The sequence below is a fragment of the Cebus imitator genome, unplaced genomic scaffold (assembly GCF_001604975.1).
Source record: "Cebus imitator isolate Cc_AM_T3 unplaced genomic scaffold, Cebus_imitator-1.0 Scaffold78, whole genome shotgun sequence".
Taxonomy (NCBI): Eukaryota; Metazoa; Chordata; class Mammalia; order Primates; family Cebidae; genus Cebus; species Cebus imitator.
In genome coordinates, this window is record NW_016107393.1 from 5,310,036 (window position 1) to 5,332,493 (window position 22,458).

Consider the following 22,458-nt stretch of genomic DNA (forward strand, 5'->3'; position numbering starts at 1 on the left):
TTCCCCTTTCTTTCCCTACTCTTCCCTTAAATAAATCACTTGTTAATATCAGGTAACAAAAAACAAGTATTGGCAGTTATCAGCTAAAGAAAAAGAACTCTAAAAACAGTCATAAGAACTATGTATCTATGGGTATTTGGAGGCAGTTACTACAGCAAGAAATACTAATAGCAAGGTGTAGGGCTTAAAATGGTGAGCTGTGGTCTTTAGGAAAATTCAGTTTATTGGAACGCCTTATGTCTTTTAATAATATTAGATAAAATCTAATCGTACTTACGTAGCTGCTACTAGATGACCAGCATCTTGCTTGTTATGTTTATGTTTAAGAGAGAATGGGAAGGGATTTGCAGTCTAGGAGAAGAGGCAAAAGAAACACATAGGAAATTATTATAGAATGACATTAAACTATATATAATTAAATGTCAGGAGAGGAAACAAATTGAGTGACTCTTGTTTGGAGAATCTGAAGGTCTCTTCCTAAGGAGGTGGAATTAGAAGATAAATATAATTTGGGTTAAAAAAAAAGGTTGGGAGGAAGGCAGGATGGCTTCCCAAGGAGGTAGGGGAGGCCACAGAAGGACCGATGGTGGATGAACTATGGCCTGTATAGGGTATGGGGGTCTTGAGGAATCATGGAAAGTAGGGCAAGATAGATATTAGAGTGTAAAATTGGGAAGGCCTAATGGCCTCTTTTCCTAATGTTTTATCATCTTTACTCACAGTATCACTTACTTTGAAGAGAGACTGTATTATTTCTTGTTCTAGAGGCCTTTTTAATCTTTAATGATTGAACCCATTACTTTTAAAGAGAGAGAGAGAAGCTTCTTTTTCAGTCAGTTTGGTGGTACAACATCCAACTGTAGGGTCTCCATTCTATACTGATACCTAATTTGCAATGATTGAGTTTCTTGATTAATAGTATCTAGCCATGCTACTTGCTTTTCTTTCATTTATATGCCATGTCATCTTAAGATCTTTTACCATGGAACTGATGTGGTCAGAACCTCTAACCACTGTGGAGATTCTGTTGACTTCCACTGACTTCTCTAAAGGCCTTATATTACAGTGGCCATCATGATGTCATTGTGATTAAAAGCCCAAGTCCTGTGCAAAATTGCCTGGGTTTGAAACTGGGCTTTGCCATATATATATTAGTGGGATGACCTTGGACAAATTACCTAAACTCTCTGACTCCCGATTACCTAATTTTAAATTGAGGGTAGCAATAATATCTACCTCCAAGAATTGTTGGATTAAATAAATTAATGTAGATAAAGCGCTTAGAATAGTTCCTGGCACATAGTATTATACAAGGGTTAATTATTACTGTTGTCTCTAACAGGGATAAAAAATGTGCACCTAATATTTAGGAAAATTATACCCCCCATGCAAACTCTATATTAACATTTTTAAAGATTATTTCATGTTTAAGTTGCACTTTAAGTGGTTCTTGGAGTAACAATTTAGCTTTAAAAGGATTTCAAACACGTTTTCACCCATTCTCTCCTCTAGTGCCATAGCAAAAGCCCTGGTGTGGAGTAGACTATAGTATCTACTCAACAAATATTTACTACATGAATAAATAAAGTTGCAAAATACTAAACAATCAAAAGACATAGAGGTAGTTATTATGCTAAATAGAGTTATGCTTTGTTCTTTGAGAATACAGAGAGATGAGTTTAAACCCAATATGGAAAATGGTAAATCTACAAAGGCTTCCTAGAAGCAATGACACTCAACAGAATCTAAATGGATACACAGGAGTTGGCCTCATAAAAAACAAAAAGTTTAAAGTGTCTAGATAGCCCATTTACATACAGTATTGTCTCTGGTCAAACTATTCAAAATAGGGGATTTGGTTAATAGTTAATGAGAATCATTTTATTGGTATTTATACCAAACCCATATATGAAATTTTACTTTATCACCTGTTATTCTAAGTCATAACAAATTATTACAAGTAGATACATATTCTTAGTGATTCTGGTTGAAAATGTGTATCTTTAAGCCTTCTGAAAAATCCGGCTGAAAGAATAATAATAGTTATCTTTTACTGAGTAATTACATGCTGGCCTTTTAATGAGCTCTTTTCAGAAATGAAGTAATCTAAACCTCACAGGAAAAAAGTTCTCTTACTGCCCAAATTGATAAACTTGTTAAGTAGCAGAGCTAAATAAAGCTTGAACTCAAGGCTGCCAAGTGCATGTTCTTAATTACTGCATTATGTGAAGTTTTGGATTAACTCCTCACTAAAAATATTGTCTTATTTTACTTTCATGTAATTTGAAGATGTATTCAAAGAAATAACTTCATTAATAATATTAATTTATATTTTATTTCTGGAGACTTTTGTAAACTGTTACATAAAATGTTGTAATTTATAAATATCCCTTTGACACTACAGGGATGAACTCATTACAAGATTTCTTGCTAGTCAGCACTGTTCTCCACCTGAAAGCACTTTCCCATCCACATCATTGCTTTTTTCCCTAGTGAATATAGAAAACTACTTGAATAATGCATATTCCTTTCTATATTCCTTCAACAGAATGTTGCCTACTTAAATCATGAAGATGGATTCCTGTTACAGAATCAGAATTTAAAAAATAAAAATTTCAATTGTAAATACCTGGAATCATAGCTGATGTCTAAATATATTAAGCAAATCCAAAAAATATTTAAAAATCTGGTATTCATCACATAATGCCTCTCAAGAAAGTAGAAATCTTAAGCTCTCTGTTCCATTAAAACAGTTTTGTTTTCACGCTTTCTTCACGAAAGTATTTGAATGCATGAAGGCCATCTGGCTATGTTACTGCCTCCTCTTTGACATTCACTAATGTGGCAATCAGGCTAGTGTCCCACTGTTCCTTGACCACTAGCCTATCCTCTGAACATTACCTACTTCATGCTTTTTTCAAGTCCTTATCTTGCATACATCTCTATTATTGACAACAAGCCACAATGTTGATTACCATTAGCTTTCTACTAATATTTTCCAGTCATTTCTATATTCTTCCAAGCCAGAGAATATAACTGGCTCCACCAGGAAATAAAATAGAGGTCACTGAAGCAGCAGTGACTTCCAAGCTGTTTGCTAAATTTAGCAGTACAATACTTTCCACTCTAATGAAAACTGCGAACTACAATTTTAGAATGCTGGAACAGAATGGGACTTTAAAGGTCATTGAGTCCAACCCCCTCATTTTTCTGTTGGAGGTGTGGAGGCCTTAGACATAGCCACTAATTTTCTGGAGGCCAAAGAGCTTATTAATGTTGAAGGTGAAACTCGAACTAAAATCTGCTAAGCTCTGGAGTAACGCTGTCCTCACTATATCACAGATGCTCTGCCTCCTAGGATGAATCTAAACTGACCAGATCTTATAGCATAAATATAGCTGATATTATTGGTTGTGACTTACCCTCCATGACCATTCAACTGTTACATGGCTGAGTGTGAAATAGCAAAGGTGTCTGACTTATAAGTTGCTAAGAGAAATGATTCCACACCCAAACCCTGCCCCCACCTCTAAAAACTTCCTGCTTGATGTTCATCAATAATGAATGGCCCATCCCTGCAATACTCAGAGGGAGCTTACATTGCACTTTTGAGCAGCCGGTTAGTAATGTACAGTGGATAGAGCCTTTCTTTCAAATCCCAGGGCAGTGGGTCCTTCAAGGCTAGCATTGCATTTTCAATTAGCTGCTGAGTGAGTGCTTGGCATGTGTATTAGTGAAGAGGCACACAATTAGCTTATTGTTCCTTTCTGTATTGTGCTGAGAGGATCCAAGGGATTGGTGGGGGAACAGGCAAGCCAGGCATCACCGTGGATGTTGAAGAAGGGGATTACTCAAAACTCTGCATCTTCACTTGCTCGCTCTGGAATTACAGCTATTTATTACGAAGGACTCTGTGTGGCTTAGCAGAGTGTGTCTGAGGAAACACACCTCGGACACCACTTAGGGTTAGTCTTTCTGAGCTCTTCACATCTCTGACTAATTATCATCATTACCATGGAGCCCAACAGTCCCAAAAAGATACAATTTGCTGTGCCTTTATTCCAGAGTCAGATTGCACCTGAAGCAGCAGAGCAGGTAAGTGAAATTGGATGGGGAAAAATTCTTGTACATAGGGTAATATGAACATGCATTCTTGTTATTAATTGAAAGATTCTTTACCTCTTGATTTGGCTGTGAATTTCAAGATATGTAAACAAGAAATAAGTTGGTTTTTATACATACTTGTATTTAAATTGCATTGGGAGAATTATTAGCTATAACGTAGCACTTCACTTGATATGAAATTAGCAACTATGAGGGGAAAATGGCTCTGTAAGCAATTCAGATTTGGATTCATAAATCTGTTCATTTTTGCTCATTAAAATAACAGGTTCAACATTTAGAGCAACTTTTTAAGAATTCTTAAAATGAACAACTTTTTAAATTTTTTATAAACTAAAATGATTGATTTAGCAATAAAGTCATTAAATCCTGAAATAGTTTTAGACTATAGGCTAATATTTTATTTTCTTATATTTTTATTGTGAACCCACAGCAGTGATTATAAATTTATGTAACATATTGTAGTTAGGATTTGTAGCTTTTTGTATGATTTTAAAATCATTTTCTTCAGACATTACAAACAGTTTTTTAACATTTCCTAGATTCTTTCTCCATGTCTCATATTGGCTTACATCTGTATCATCTTTCATATTCAGATTCACTTCAGACTCTTGATGTAACAGCATCTCTTAGAACTGCACCTGTGAGGAGGCAAAAGCAAAGAAATTTATGAGGACATCAACCTAATCCATTAATTTCATAAAACTTAAATTACTTTTGAATCATTTTCCAAGTATTTGATATAAAGTCTTAAAAATCATTATTTAATCTGTAACTCACGGTGTTTCAGGATGTTTTGACTGTCTGAGGTAAATGCATCTAGACTCAGTCCAGGTAAATGTAACCTTGAACATATGTCTATGCTGAATCCCTGGGGTGTTTCTTCTATCTTGGACAGGATGTCATTGATACATTTTATTCTCTATCCTACTGACACTTACTTTAGAAATTTATCCATAAATGAATATATTAAACAAATAAAGGATATTACATTTCAGGAATTCTAATAATACTATGCTCCTATAACTCTTAAAATTAAACCCCAAATTTTAGAGTTTGTAATAACTTACATATTCTCATAAGATCCATATTTATTCTTCATTTGTTGATTTGTTATAAATATTATGCTAGAAAATTAAAAAGTTAACAAAATTAATTGAAATTCAAAGCTTATGCTGTTAATTTAACTGTGGTACCTGCTAGAAATAGGTTTTCAAGCTCTTCCTTCTCCTGTTTAAAAATAATGTTAATGGATCTTGAAAGCATCACCAATATTATGAGGCTCCAAGCCAGCCACTAACATTACCAGGTCATCTCCATACCTTCACTGTAAATTATTTTTCTGTTGTATCATTCAAATGCATATAATTATTTCTTTTCCGTGAAAATGTAGCTTTTTGGTCAAAGAGTGTGACACTACTATCAGACAGTTCAATTCTGTGGCTTTCTATTACTTCAAAATAAAATTAGGGAGACCTTATGTGTGCCCTCCAGAGTTTGCTTTTCTATGTTGGGGAAAGATGAGGATGAGACAGCTTTGCAAGCTGCAGAGTAACCTGGGGCAGTGTCTGATTCTCACTGATATTATCTGGGCTTTTGTTGTTCACAGATCAGAAAAAGAAGACCTACGCCAGCATCACTTGTGATTCTCAATGAACATAACCCCCCAGGTAAAGAAGCCTAATGTCTTTCACACTGATGGAACATAATGGAATTGCTTGAGTAACGTCAAAGTCCATGTCATTACTGAAAAGTCTCAATTTAATATTTCAGTTAGCAATATTCCAAAAAGCTAATCTATACAATGAATCATAAACAGAATCAGAAATAAATATTATAGGAACCATCTCAAGCAATACTATTTTGTCTAGAAATTTTCTCTGTATTTTCTCATCACTAATGATGATATGTTACGAAATGTTTTGCTAGCACTGGCTGTCATATGTTCGGGTGTTTATATGGAACATGGATGGCTGCTTATAAATGAGGCTGGTGAAAAGCCGTTTAATTAGGTTTCAAAGCTCAAATTACAGCCCTAGAGATGCTTATATCTTTAAAGAGTAGGTTTTTTTTAAATTTGGAAAGGTTGACATAGTGTGGGCAATGGCCCAGCGTTGGCTTCAGATTTGCTGCTGATGTCATCTCTAAATAATGTAATTGACAAGTAACCAGATCAATTTTCAGCACTCACTATTTGAGAGCCATTCTGAATGGCTGAATCCATTTGTTGAGGTTTTATTTTCCATTTCCTGTAAAAATGAAAACTGCATTATTATTCCTGATAAAAGACTATCATGTGTAATACACAAACATTATTTATTTATTGAGTGGGGTGAGTTTTAGTCTCACATTTGAGTGCTGCCTCTGGATATACAAGTAGGATGGGAAAGGTCATGGCATTAATTTGTAACCAGGCTGAACTTGGTGTTGAATTTTTTGCAGGTATAAACAATAATGGGTGGACAAAAGGAGTTTAAGCAATGGAAACATAATATGTCGAATAATAGACTGTAGTGAGTGATCTAAGAATACCAGGGTGAAATAGTCCTTGACTTTTTCAGACTCTTTTCTAATTAGAGAAACATATAAAAAGAAAGTAAATTAATAGACTATTCATCATTGAACCCAAATCCAAGAAAACTTTCAGGTGATGGAAAATAAATAAGCTAATTTGTTTCTCTTGAAAACAAATAATTATAGTTTGATCCTATAACTTTAAAGTACCATTGGATTTAAAATTATTTTCAAATATATTACCACAATAAATGTTAACTTACTTATATTTGGTTAAATAAGAGGTGCAAATGAATGTAATTACAGTTTAAAAATAAATACAAGTATGAACATAATTTGGGAGGGGTAATTTTATAGCAATTTTCCATCACTGCCTTGCTCATGGTAGCAACATTTCTGCAATGTCCTAAAACTTTCCTCCCTATGCCTGCTTGAAGTGTACTGCACAACTTGATTTCCAGGTGTTCCATCTCCTGGAAAGCAGTTTTCAGAGGTGTACAGACATTGTTGCTGTTTGAACATAGTGAAGTCATGCAAGTGACCTTCATCGCTCTCATTTGAACTCCCACAACAGTACCTACTTTTTCTTGAGTGCCAAATATGTGCCATTTTACAGATAAGGAAAGTGTATATCAGAGAGGTGAAGTGATTTTTGTAGCTATTCCACTAACAGTCACATATTCCAGAGACAAATGCAGGTAATTCTGATACTGAAGCTCATACATTTCCGCTGTCACTGGCTTTGAAAGTTTCAGTTTGCACTACGTGGTGAACGTTTTATAATGTGACTAGTCATTCAGGCCCCACAAACAAGCAAATCCAAACAAATAAATCCATTGTCTGGACCACTTATCTTAGTAGATTAGGAATTGTACTTAAATATCACTGGGAATGAATTTAGTTTTTCTCTAGAAACCTTTTTCTTGTCAGATCTCCCAATTACTAGATGGTATTGTCTCTTTTCTCTAATTGACCTCATCCTTCTCTTTCTTTTTTAAGCACACTGGAGACAAATTAGATGCAAACAGCATCTTACAGAGAATGACTTTATTTTAGTACCTCACCTGCCTGCATCTTCATCCCTGTTAATGGACACTAGAATAGTCTGCAAAGAACTAATCAGCCTTTGACTGTGTATAGGACTTGCATCAGTGTGCATGGCAACTAGAAATTTTGGACTAGTGATGGATTTTTGTAATAAAACCCGTGAAAGCTTATAGTTTTCCCAGCAAAAATTATCTAGCACCAAGATTACTGGGGAAATAACTCAAAAGATAAAACAACAACAACCGCTCATCATCACTGGTCATTAGAGAAATGCAAATCAAAACCACATTGAGTTACCATCTCACACCAGTTAGAATGGTGATCATTAAAAAATCTGGAGACAACAGATGCTAAAGAGGATGTGGAGAAATAGGAACACTTTTACACTGTTGGTGGGAGTGTAAATTAGTTCAACCATTGTGGAAGACAGTGTGGTGATTCCTCAAGGACCTAGAAATAGAAATTTCATTTGACCTAGCAATCACATTACTGGGTATATATCTAAAGGATTATAAATTGTTCTATTATAAAGACACATGCACATGTATGTTCATTGTGGCACTGTTTACAATAGCAAAGACCTGGAACCAACCCAGATGCTCATCAATGATAGACTGGACAAGGAAAATGTGGCACATATACACCATGGAATACTACGCAGCCATAAAAAATGATGAATTCGTGTCCTTTGTAGGGATATGGATAAATCTGGAAACCATCATTCTCAGCAAACTGACATAAGAACAGAAAGTCAAACACTGCATGTTCTCACTCATAGGTGAGTGTTGAACAATGAGAACACATGGACACAAGAAGGGGAGCATCACACACTGGGGTCTGTTGGCGGGGGGACTAGGGAAGGAACAACAGGAGGTAGGAAGGTTGGGGAGGGATAACATGGGGAAAAATGCCAGATATAGGTGACATGGGGGATGGAGGCAGCAAACCACATTGCCATGTATGTACTTATGCACCAATCTTACATGATCAGCACATGTACCCCAGAAGCTAAAGCACAATAATATATATATATGTATGTATATATATATATATATGTATATATATATATAGTATGTGTATATATATATATATATATATGAAAAATAAAAGAATTTCCGCCTTACAGTTAAAAAAAAAAAGATAACAACAACAAACAAACAGCAATAAAAGAACACCAAACCAAATCAAACTTGGATACTGGTTTTAACTAGCCATGTGACCTTGGGTGAGGGATATCTCCAAGCTTTATTTTCTTATCTATAAAATAGTGATTATAATGTTCTTTCTTTCAATCTCACAGGGTTATTGTAATGATCAAAAGAGTTAACATGAACATGCCTTAAAATTGCAAAGTGCAGCAAAGATTAGGTGTCATTAACTGATGTGTTTGGAAATACAATATTTGCATGTGATATTTAAGGATGAAGATGTAACAAGAAAAAGAGAATCTTTGTAATCTCATCTGCTCTAAATATTTCTGCCCTATCCAATAGTTCCTTTTCCATAGATTATCTGAACACTCTCTATCAAACAACAAAACAAATAACAGTAACAACAAAAACCATCCTAAGTATTAAATGACCATTTGTAAGCAATTGTTCCTCCAGTCATCCCAAAGCAGTATGTTCTTTGACAAACAGAAACTGGGTGCAGCTTTAAATCCTGGTAAAACTAAACAAATCTCTTCAATTCACTGACATTGGCCAGGGAATAATTGGCTGTTCTTGGAATCACCTGTCATTAATGCTGTTTAAAATCCAAATCCCTGCAAATCTTTCTTTATTGTCAATTAATAAAGCAAAGAAAATTAAATTCTTCATTATAGAAACATAATTAATAAACCATTCCAATTCATAAGACAAGATCAGTGTACTGCAATCACTGTTAAATTAGACATAACTTGCTTTTTTTTTTAACCTTTTCAAGTGTTTGCAGAAAGAATCAATTATATTAGTATTTGAAAGAATGATTACATATATATGTGTCTATATATATGTTCTGTTTATATTTTTTAGAGGGAAAACAGAAAGATCTTTCAGCATGTGTATTTAGATTTTTTGTTTGCTAGTTCATCTCTGCTGGTCTAAACGCACAGATGGAATAGGCACCTGATGAGTTGTATTCTAGGGGCAGCACAATGTCCCATAGTCCCTTTCTAACAAATGGCCTGGAACTCTCAGCAGTAGAAGCACTATGTAAACAGATACTTAACCTGTTAAGGATATATATCACCCTAAATCATGGGTTAGTAAATCAGTTTAACTCAAAATAATGGGAAATGAAACTTAAATTTTTAAATTGAAGGCCTGAGGTCTGGGAAAGGTTATCAGCAAATGTATGTCTTTATGGCAGAAAAAGCAGAAACAATGCATTTGCTCCTGGAAATAACTCTGAACTGCCAGGTGGCAGCAAAACAATACTGAAAAACTGAGATAGTGGGTGAAGGGAATCACCAAAGATCCTATATTTCCTCTTTTTCTAATGTTTTCTGGGGCTACCAATGTGAGTGACCTTTGTAGCAAACTGCTTCTCTTTCTCTATTTTCAGTTCCTCTTCTGATTAAGGGCCTCTTTATGATAAGCTCTCTGAAGCTACACAGGAGAGCATTGTTATCTATTCTTATACTGTGTGCTGTTTGCTATTACTTTTGTATAATCTGTAGTGCATTGGTCTGTTCTTATATTTTTTATCCAGAGAGTTGCTGATGTGTAAATTGTCTATACAGAGAAATGAATGGCAAAGCCACTTTCTGTCATTTATTCCATCACATCTATAAGATGTTTTAAGTCTACTTAAAAACATTACTTGTTTTTAAGTAGACTTGTTTACTTGTTAAGTATTACTTGTTTTTAAGTAGAATTATGAAAAGACTGTATATTTGGCTACCAGCATTTGAAATCTAGAGTTGGAAAATAATTTCAGAAAATACCTACTCTAACCACACATCTTCATGACAGACATTCATAATCCAACCCAAGTCCCTGAGACTCATTCCATTTTATATACCTCAGAGAAGAATCTATAATTACCCGTGGTTTTCAACTCCAGCTCTGATAATTTCAGATATTAGAAAATAGTTTCTATACCAAACTTAAATTCCCCACTTTATTCTAAAATAACTCTTCATTTGTTCTCTTCAATAAAAAGTCATTTTTTTCACCTTTTAAAATACATGAATGAATGATTATTTTTTATTCTCAATCTCCCTAAGGGCTTTAATAAACTCTATCCATATTCTCCCTATTGCTCTGCTTTTGAAGCCCAGGGCTGGACACAGCCTTCCAGTAAAAAGCCAGCCTAGATCAGGTCTTCTGAATATTAAAGTTTGTGGCATCCAGTGTTTTCCATTTACTGTTAAGCAGAGACAATATGGTTACAATTATATTTAATGGACCTGATGCCTATTAAACCTGAGTGAGCTATAAGAGGCCTGGAGCTAAGTGCAGATTTGGGTTAGTACCCAGGAGTTTTGACGTCATTTAAAAGCTTGCTGTACATCTAAAAAGTGGAATCAGAAACATAAGGTAAAATAGTTTTTTGGAGGATATTTATTGAACTTCCTATCACAGCCAAATTTGGGGAAAATCAACTTTATCTTTGACCCTTTTATTGTCAAATATCCTTTGAAATCAAGAATAAAAACAAAGGTTGTTCTCAGATGCCTCAGGTTCCCAAAAGTTAGTTAATAGGTGACATAAGAGATTTATGGTAGTAAATATCACACTATTTCCTTGCAAACTTGACAGCAGGCCAGTCACTAGCGAGAACTGGGATGTCCAATTGCTCTGGCTATTCAGCTCCACAAACTGAAAAAGAAGCCATAGTTCATACTCTATGTAGCATATTTCTAAATGAGTCCTGTATTTCAGGATTCTGAAACTAAGTTAACTAATGAGATTTTGAAGCCTCTATATTGGATTCCTGAGACATTGGATGATAGCTAGAAAATAATGCTGGACTCAGATTGAATTGTTCAAAACACAAGGGGGCTCCAGAAATTTCTGGTGATTTTTTAATCCAAAAATAATACTTTTTCAGGGTCAATAAAGTGAAAATGGAAATTTATTTCCAATATTAAGGCATCACATGCCCAAAATCTCTCTTCATGGAGACCCTCTATTTTGTAAAATGAATGATTGTGTTGTCAAGAAACAACTGGGCTCCAGGGATCACACTGAGAAGTTTCTGGGGACTCTTAAGGCTGGATAAGACATTGTCAGGCCCAGATCTTGAGGTACCAGCCACTCTCAGGGACCTCCAATTAAATGTATTCAAATAAACGCTATACTGGCCCATTGTCCACACAGTCATGTTGCATTTTAAATAGTCTCATCTAAATGTGGGTGTAATTCATGCGGATCCACAATCCTTGCTAATTGCTCAGCATTTATTTTGTTTTGTCTTGTCTTGTATTAATAACAATATAATAGAAAAAAATGGCCCAATGTTTGATAATTATTGAAGTGTTAGCTAGTATTAATTTCCAAGAAATTGTCAGAAAAGTGTATTTCCCTCAATATTTATGAGTTATTGAATGCTGAATGATTTAAAGAGAAGTGGCACATGTGGATTTCAGTGATTCATGTACTGTATAATTAATTGACTTATTTTCCCTTAACTCTTCAGTCTGTGCAGCCAAATAGCCCAATCAATTGGAATAATTGTGAGCAAAAGATGAGGTTCCAATTCTTGATAGTGAAAAGGCTTACTACATTGTAAGTGTTCAAAGTAGCTAATCTAATGTTCAAACTAAATGAAAAAAAAATGAAAGGGACCTGCATTTCTTATTCAAAGATGGCCCAGCTTTTTTCTAATCCAGATGGCATTAGGCATTGGTGAATAGTGTTCCCAAAAAACAGTAGTAGTGGATAAGAAAAAAAAGATCTATAGTACCCCCTCATTGATCAGGAGAGGAATATACAATTGTGGAAATATTATGTATCCTATACTGTAGTGTTGGTTTAACTGAGCATATCCTGTTTGCCAATATAATTTTCATGACATATGAGTTCTTAAGATTTTTTAAAATAAGCATGCTACCAATGCTTAGGTTTTTCATAAGGTTATGAAGAAATTATTGCAAATAATTGACATATTTGTGGCCAATTTGTGTTTGACCAAAAATGAAATTCATATTCCAACCATATATGGAAAGAAAAAAACTTTGAGCATTGAGTATAAAAATCCTTTAGAGAGATCTATCAAATACTCTTGCTGCTCAATTTTGATTCCACTCCATTTTGATTCACTCATTTTCATACATCATGTCTGTTCTGTATTCTATCTAACCTTTATTTATTGAAGCAGTTCTCTTATGCTGACTCTTAAGGCTTAGTCTAGACTGACTCACTTGCATAAATCAGTCTCTTTTTCACAAATTTCTCTTATTTAAAAAAAATTTCAGAACAAAACTCACTTAAATTGCAAAAGATTTCCCTGAATAATCTGACCCATTGTCTGTTATTCTAATATTCTTCTCTTAGCTTCTACTCTTAAAGATGTTTATGGGTTTATACATTCAATTCAAGGTATTGAGTCCTTACTAAATCCTCTGGGAACATGTGGTCTAGGGAACAGAGAATAGTATGTCTGGATGTATCATGCTACAATTGTAATAACAGAAACCCCAGCTGCTGAAACCATAGTAAAGCTAATTCTGGCCAAGGCATAGAGGCAATTATTTATTATACTTCCTAGTCTATAAAGCATTTGCATGACTTATTTTGATCTTTGGGCTTTCAGCTACCAAGGATTGAGGTTAGAGTTAAAATTTTACTATTTATTCCAACTTACTAGTAGAGAAGATGTTAAATGCCTGTGAACTATTAAACTTAAATGAATTTTAAAAAATTCTCAAATTCAAAGTCAATCCATCAAACTTTCTTGGCACCAACTCTGATTAAAGCACAATGTTACTGTTCTAGAGGATAAAATAGGTGAATTATCAACCCTACCCACATGGAGAAACTTATCTGAGACATATTCACAATCTGACATATGTATTTTTATAGTAAAACCAATAGGGTATGCCAAAAATACAAAATATATTTCATTCAGTAAGGAAATGTCTATCATAGGATTCTTTGGATTTAGATTAAAATGTTGTAAAGTACAGCACACAAACTAGATGCCTGATAAGTGACAATGATTATTTTGGGGAGGCAGGCATGTAATACTTAAGAGTAGAAGCTTTGGAATCACTCAGGTCTGGATATGAATCTTAGAAGACTGATTACAGCAGGAGTTTCCTCAGAAAAGTAGCTCTTTCTCCTAAGATTCAAGAAGCCACATGAGGTAGTTGGGCTCAAGTGTCACCAAAATGCATGTGTTTTCCCACAACGCTATGTTTCACTAAATATAGAATACATTCATTTCCAAGAAGGGTAGTCTGAGTCCATTGAATAAATAGATGCCCATTTTTGGGCCTGCATAGTACTAGACACAGATGACATCATTGTCAGTTGTTCTGGGTAGCTTAACAGTTGTTCAGTTTCAAATTTGAGAGAAAAAATTACAGCTCTTTGTAATTGCTTCTAGTTGATAGTCATATTTCATAAGATCATAAATTAGTAGACTGCTAACAATAAACCTAGCCAAGCTGTGTGCTTGATGGAAAAATAGTATTTCCAAATTCCTTTTTTTTTTTTTTTTTTTTTTCTGGAATTGTTCAGAAGCAAGCTCTTGAGCCTGGGGATTTTTGTGTCTTCCTCCAATTATTTTCTAGGCATCATTTCTACCAAGTAGTGATCTGTCACGGTTTCTCCAATTCCAGATGCATTTCCAGACAGAATTTGCCAGGGGCTTATGCAGAAATGCCACGAGATCTAGGCAGGTGACATGGATGAGATCCCAGGCCCTGAGAAGTACAGGAGGCTGTGATGGGAACTGTAGTCTGCTAGGAGAATACAAGCTCCATTCAAGGCTTTCAAATTAAACAGTTAAAACTGCAAATGACATAGAGAAAGCACTATAAGAGACTGGGGCACCAAAGTGGTAAGATTTTAGAGATACTGGAAAGTATCACCCTAAATTAGTTTCCAAAGTACCTGAAATCTTACCTTTTGCAGTTATTGCTGCAACTTCTAAAACGCAACTACTCTAAAGATACAACACATTATCCTTGACATCTTAGAACAAGTGTCTACCTGGGGCTCAGGAAGGACCTGTGAAAGCCAGAGGTAGAGGGAAAGCATGTCCTGAAGCAATAGTCCCAGCTGTGACAATCTGGAAGCTCAGAATTCACTTTGTCCCTCCCAGTCTGTGTGCTGTCTCTGCCCTCTCCACACTCGGTCCAGCCCCTTCGGCTCTTCTCTAACCTGTTTGGAAAATGTTGCATCTATATCTGTGAGTCTTTTCTGGTCTTGGGCAGAATATTATCTTTGAATTTAGCTCAATGACTTTATGTCATTTAGAATAATTTGATACGGTAAAGCTTAGTGTTTAACAAAGCTATTTGTGAAATAAATTGCCAAAATCTGCATCAGGAAAGATATATATTGACAATCTGGTCAGAATACAATTACAATTTGACCTTGGTAATAATGCTGAGGAAAAAAAGGACCGTTCGATCTAAAAAGCTAGGGAATTTATAAACTTTCGTTTTTTGTTCTCTGGGAGCAATTTTCCATCATTATGGAAAACAATTTTCAGAATCACACTCTTTACATATAAATACAGATTGACTTGCTTGTGAAAATAGAACTGGATATACAACAAAGAAGAATGAGAACAGTTATTTTGGAATCCAATTTTTAGAATGCTTTGCTTCAATATGGCAGACATAATTACATGATATGTGATGGACTATGGCAGCTTTACTTTCATGATTGATTTGTCATAAGCTTTAATTTTTATCCTGCAATATCATTTTATGCTTTTTTCCCCTGTCTGATGATAAAGAATAGATTTTTAGAAAATATATACACAAATATTTACAAACATGAACACACATACACTTGCACACAGAAGTAGATATCCAACTGTATGTTAAAAAAAAAAAACCCACATGGACTATTTAACCAGGTAATAAATCCATATCCACTAAGTAACCTAACTTACAAAAGAGGCCTGAACCTGCCAAAGTGTCATGAAAAGCTTTGTAAATTCAGGTTTTAAATGGAATAAGCTAATAAGAATTTTTTTTTTGTTTCTAACATCTTGAATTAAAAACCAATAGATTAAAAGCAAATTGTATTATTTTAAAAACCAAACTTGAATAAAAAACATTGAAATTATTGGCATAGATTCAAGTAATGTAGTTTATTAAATTTTTTTAAAAGTAAAGAGTATTTTAAAAAATAAGTTGCGTGTATTCAATATTAATAATACTTTATATTCTCATTTGAGTAGGTTTCATATGCCCATTTTCATGATTCACAGACAGAAGTATTATAATTAGATGTAGAAAGTGAGCTCCTCGAGCTACCACCTGAAAGTCAATGTTGAACTAAAATATATCATCCATGTTTGAAGACAACTTTTCAACTACTGTATTTCAGTTAATTTTATCCCCATTCTTCTAATTGCTAAACCACAAAATGTTAGGATCGTCTCTGACTCCTCTGTCTCTCTTTCATGCCTGAAAGATATATCAGTGTCTTTTCTGTTAACTCTATTTTATAGGTTGAACCTGTCCTCTGTGTTTTTATTGTTTCTGCTGTATCTATGACACATACCGCTTTATTCTGAACTCACACAGTAACTTTCAAACTAGTTTTCTTTGACTTTAACACTGGGAGGTCATTTTGTGCAGGGCTAAGAGCCCTAACCTTAGAATCAGTGAATATGGGTTTCACTAGTGGCATGAGTAAATCTCAGAGTCTTAGTTTCCTCCTAGAGGAAGCAGGGATCATGGTAATGCTGGTATTGGTTGTGTTGCTGGAATCAAGTGAGATCATGCATGCTGGCAACAGTATTGATGCTAGGCTCGGTCTTTGCCCATTCTGGTTTGTGTGAGAGGCTTTTGGCAGACATAATTACATGATATGTGATTGACTATGGCAGCTTTACTTTCATGATTGATTTGTCGTAAGCTCTAATTTGTATCCTGTAATTTACCTGCCCTAGCTTTTAATTAGCTAAGATAAGGCACCTGGAGTCTTCTCATGAATAGCTCATCTATTTCATCACAATCTACACATCAATCTCATTTCTTCTTTTGAATAAATCAGCCATTTCCTCTACAGTCTATAGAATCTTATTACACAAATTGTTGACAAATGCACTAAAGCTGAGACTTGATTAAAAGGAAATGAACAGAACAAAGGAAGATGATTGTTAGATTATGGTTAATGTTACCACTTTATTTCCTTTTTTATTTTTGCAGAGGGCTCATGAAGCAGAACACAAGAACCTTGTTTATTTGCCATAGAGAACTTCCTATTGAAAATAATTTTTCACAAATGTGTAAAGATTTCTGATCAACTAGGAACAGGCTTAAGCTGGATTTGCTTCCCCAAATGCTTTTAGGAATATTCACTCTTTCTTCGTGGATTTTAAGCACTTCTCACTTGCCTCCAATGGTTAAAATATTTTCAAGAAATAATGCCAGAGGCCCACTCACCATCACATTTCAGTGAAGCAAAACGGCATGAATGATTATGCTAAAACGGATCATCTCAATTTCTACCACAGGTCATTTTACTTGGTGAATAGCCCAGAGTTCCTGCTTCACTTAGCCAATAAAGGACAATTTTTTACTTAAGGGCCTGGAGATGTCTGCAAATATTTTCACACATTCTAGATCTACAGTACACAGCCATCACTGGAATCAAGGCAAACACCAGCTGTACTTTTCATTTAGACAGTTACAGAATAAGCAGCATATTCAAAATATATTTTGAAACATGTTTAGTACAGAAGATACAAAAAACTGCCTCTAAGTTACAAGTAAAATAATTTAAAAAGAAAAACATAGCAAATCAAAAGCAAATTTAAAGGGGGTTATAGAAATGTATCTTACTTTTGGTAGATTTATACTTTGCAATCTATTTGTTCTACAGTATATGTCTTCACAAACTATCAAATGAATATTTTAAACTCCGTTTTACAGAAAGAGGATGATGGTGAGCTCTTCAAGGTCAAAAAAGCTATTTCAGTAAGTAGGTCTGAAATGCACACATAGATTTTATAACCAAGATCAATGTACTTCCCACTCCATTAATAACATCTTTATTTCTGTAAATAAGCAACATAATACTCTTTCTATTTTATTTGTCTTTTTCATGGAATAAAATATAAGCAAGCTCTTCTTTGTAGCTTGGCCTTTGAGATTCTGTTTAATATCCCAATATGCATTTCATCTTTATTCCAAAGTGAGTTGGTTTTGAAGTGGTAGTGCTAAACTTTTTCTTTCTCTTCTTTGATATTCGTTAGTTAAGAAGACTGCTTTAGCATTGTAAATACTAGATATATTATTCTAGAAGCTAAAAACCAAAAAAATAGATAACCAAATAGGAAAAATAAATACCATCCATTATTCCCTCCTTAGAGCTGGACCCTGTTATTTGTTTATCTCTGTGTTTGCTTGCATATATATATATATATATATACACACATTTATTTTTTAAAATCATTGTCTTGACCTAAGCCATCATTAATTGCAAGGCTAAGGGACATCTGGATTCTAGTTAACTCAAAACATGACCAATACGTGCACATATTGTCATTTTCCCTTCTCTTCCATTTTGGTTCTTCTTGTCCTATGACTCAGATCAAATCCCCCTTCCTTCATGAAGCCTTTATGGACCACTCCAGCTGAAAGATTTTGCACCATTAAGAGTAATACATCATGATACCAAACAAGGCTCGTTCTGCCAGCTAGCAGTAAGCCAATCACTGTGTTGGTGGCCTTTGCAAAAGAGAAAAGATTTTATTCACAATGCTGCTGAGAGAGGAAATGAGAAAACAAATCTCAAACCCACCTCCCTGAAATCAGAGCTTGGTAGTACTTATGGGATAGAAATGGGGATGGTCTGAAATGTGGGGAAAGGTGATTGATGTGATAATCAGGATTCTGTGCAAGTGTAATCAATCTACGTGGCTCTTCATAGGATGCATGTTCCAAAAATGGTGGTATTAGTATCATGTGAGGGTGGAGTTTTTGGCCTCCTGACATCAAATGGTCATGTTTTCTGCAAACTGGGCAGGCCGAGTTGGAGGATCAGTAGTTTCAATAAATTAGAACTGGACAAGAGTTGCACTCTTGCTCCTGAAAAACAACTTTTAGCAACACTTACCCTAGAGAAATACACATCAGAGATGTTATCTATAAGGAAACTAATGAAAGTTTAGTTATGCATTATTTGGTTATGTGACTTTTAGCTATCTAGGTTTTAAGACCAACTAGAAGTAAGTGATTAGAAGCAAATAACACAGGTTAAGCTTGGTGGGCTTAATCAGGTTAGCCTTTGGTTTCAGTAACTGGATCCATTAATACATTTGCTCCAGCTGATTATCCAATGTCTTTCTGTCACCAGATAAAGCCATGAAGGAATAGATATTGGAATTAATAAAATTTAATGTGGATTGAAAGAAGAAAGATCCATGTATATGAGGCTTTCTAATTTCTCTCTGGATAGGATGGCTGCAAATAAGGCTCTGAGGATGGAGCAACCCTCACTGTAGAAGGAAAACGGAGGTCATTAAAACTAACCTGAGTATTCCACAAGATTTATTCTTGTCCTCCCAGTTCACAAGTACCTGCACTTGCTGATGTGCCTATTGGATTATTATGAGTTCCCACATAAAATATTTATGGGCATAATTTAAAGTGGGCTTTGAAGCACAAAACACAGGCTGAACAAAGTTTTGGAATCATCTCAACAAGAATGAACTTTAGTAGTAGAAGACATGAACTTGTTTCACTGTTTTAGTATAGACATGCTTTAAGGTAGGCATCACAGGTAATTAGTGGCTGCAGATGCATAGACAATTTTACAAAATGATGATTTTGGAACTCCTTGAGTTTTAGAATTTAAATCCTGAACATGTTTTTTTTAATGACCAATTTTATTCTTTTACTGTCTTTATTCACATCTGATTTTAAAGCATCAATAAAATGGTAATGCTAGAAAACTGAATACACAATCAATTTGGCTGCTTTCTTATAAGAATATAGGAGTTCAAGAGTTCAATTCAATACCATCAGATAGTAACCATTTCTGTCCTACTGGATGGTCATATAGTTTCCTTCAATGTTCATTAGGTATGTGCCCAGATAAATAGGGGCTAGGTTTTCTTTTCATTTCCTTTGAGTTGTAAAATAAATATTTTATCCAGCAACTGTCCTTAAACTATTACCTTTGTTAGCAATAAGCTATCAGGAAATAGCAACCCTATAGTCAGTACTGAAAATCAAACCATTCATTACATATCAAATGCACTTAAAATTATACAACTTCACTCCAAAATCCATTTGATGTGTTTTCTGGTAAGATTTCTATGTAAGGAGAACGTAATGACTGTACTAGATATCATTTCAGAGTGGACTTTGTGTTACATCCTTCCTTTCCCTCACTTTATACACAAGGAATCCATAGAAACAACTTACTTTTGCCCTACTGAATATTTGAAGCCATATATATATATATATATATATATATATATATATGTACCTTCACATTACAACATTTCAGCTGCTATATTATTTTCTGACTGAGTTAGATAACATTATGTTCTATGTATTTCTGTTAGCTGGGTGTTTATTAACATGTGTATCATTGTGGACATATTGCTGTTATATTGCATAACAATTAGCTTATAGCAGGCACCAGCTCCCTTTCCTCATTTCCTGCTTAGAATGTTGATATTCTTCTTAGCATTTTTTCCTCGTATACCACAATCCTCTTTTCATCAAGGTATTTTTTTTCAGTATTAAAATTTTCTGCGCTGCAGCTAGAGTTTGGCATTGTCTCGTTGTTTTTAGAGCTATAGATCTACCTTTCACTTCAATAAAAAACCTGAGAAACTTTAGTATCAAATTCCTTATGAGAAAATAACTTTTTGAGATATGTCATAAACTTTGACATAAAACAAATTGAGAAGGAATAACATACAAGTACCTACTCCAAATTTTATACTCTAAGAAATATATGTAAACTGAAACAAAATAATACAAGACAATAACAACAAAAACCAAAACTGTTTCTATACAAGTTATTGGATTTATATTTTTATTAATAAAAATGATTATATAATATAAGCAAGATTCCTTGGGCTTAAAGTAAAATATTTGGATCCTGGCTTTTCATCAATAATCTTGGTTGACTCTCTGATAACAGAAAAAATGGCTAAGACTAATGCACCAAAATGATATTTCAAAGAACTGAAAAACAAAATATTAGATTTTTCATGACATTGTTTATTAATATGCCTCATGATCTAGACTGATTTACATACTTTAAAATTTCCAAATTTAAATACTTGAATACCCTCAGGAAATGCCACCAAACATTTGAGAGGAGAAAGATATACTTGAAATCTGTGTTTATAAGATCACCCCCAAGTATCTGTACATAGTAATTCTCACCTTTGTCTTCCATAACTGGTACGATTATACCACCAAGAGTGATGGCATAAAAACCCCAAAAACAAAACCACGAATCCCACAAAACTGCCATCAACTCATATTGGGACAGAATTGACCTGCATTCTCTCCCATAGTCAAGAAAACAGCAGGGAGTTTCCTTTGGCAGTGGAGATTAATAACATTCTGCCAAACTCTCAACATATTAGGGAAATGGACTCACTGAATTATAAAGGAATCACATAAATTGTCAATTTTTAATCTACTGTGATGAAGATATCTGCAATTTGTGTTTACATTTGAGATCTGCTCTGCATAATCTTGCCTCATCTTTTCCAAACAGTTGTCTGTATTTCGCTGCCTTTGCTCACCTTTTGCTCTTGCAACTGCAATGTTTAGGTTTCTTAGCCTGAAGAAACACAAAACCTGTAATTCAACTTTATTCTTAGTCTTGGACCTTTATCTCTGGGCAGAGTGGCCACTTGTCTTCTAACCATTTCCACCTTAGATCTTTTATAGAATTTTTTTCTACTTAGAATGTCTTCACCAGTACCCTATTTTACTAAACACTTGCATTTTTTAAGAAACTCAGATTCCATTTTGTTTCATTCATTTTTGGACATGGACATACACAGAAATATGTTTTCTTGCAGCTCAGAGCTGAAAAAATATCACTAAGTAAATTACAGTTAGGTAGCGGTTTGTATTTCTGAATTTCCTACATTCTACCAATACCAAAAGTGGACATAAATCAGTCATGTAGCATCTCCAAGCTAATAAAATCAATGGTCAACCTCTATGATTTTTGTTGAATGTATGTTTGTGTGTGTGTGTGTGTGTGTGTGTGTAGGGTGTGTGTATATAAAATGGACACTACCATTTGGACTTGCACAAGTTTAATTACTAAAAAAAAAAACTGCTCAATTGCCACCCCAACTCTCACTAAAACCATCCCCTTTTCGTTAATTTTATTTGACAAAGATTGTTTCATAAACAAATCAAGTACACAGTAAAATTGATAAAAACTAGAGTAGGATCACATAGCCCAGTTTTGATCTCAGCTGTATGCTAGATTACTTTCTCCAGGAATTTCAACAGATGATTAGTCAGATTCCACTTGACCATTTCCAGTGGTTAGGATTTCAGCTGGTTTTCAAGCATCAGGGCTGTGACTGGAGAGCCCCAATTGTTAGAAAGGCATGCCGTATATCTAGTTAAAATATCTTTCCTGAATCTTTGCCCTGTTAGTC

The 22,458-nt window shown here is 34.5% G+C and overlaps 1 protein-coding gene across 2 annotated transcripts in view; it reads left to right on the forward strand.

Moving 5' to 3' along the window:
• The first annotated feature begins 3,589 nt into the window (after window positions 1–3,589).
• Window positions 3,590–22,458, forward strand: part of PPP1R1C (protein phosphatase 1 regulatory inhibitor subunit 1C) — a 142,140-nt gene continuing 123,271 nt past the window's right edge. For both annotated transcript variants that reach the window (XM_017532759.2, XM_037740052.1), the window contains exons 1-2: window positions 3,590–4,095; window positions 5,732–5,792. In XM_017532759.2, the coding sequence (XP_017388248.1) occupies window positions 4,015–4,095; window positions 5,732–5,792 (142 nt within the window). In that variant the 5' untranslated portion in view covers window positions 3,590–4,014. The remainder of the gene's footprint in view (window positions 4,096–5,731; window positions 5,793–22,458) is intronic.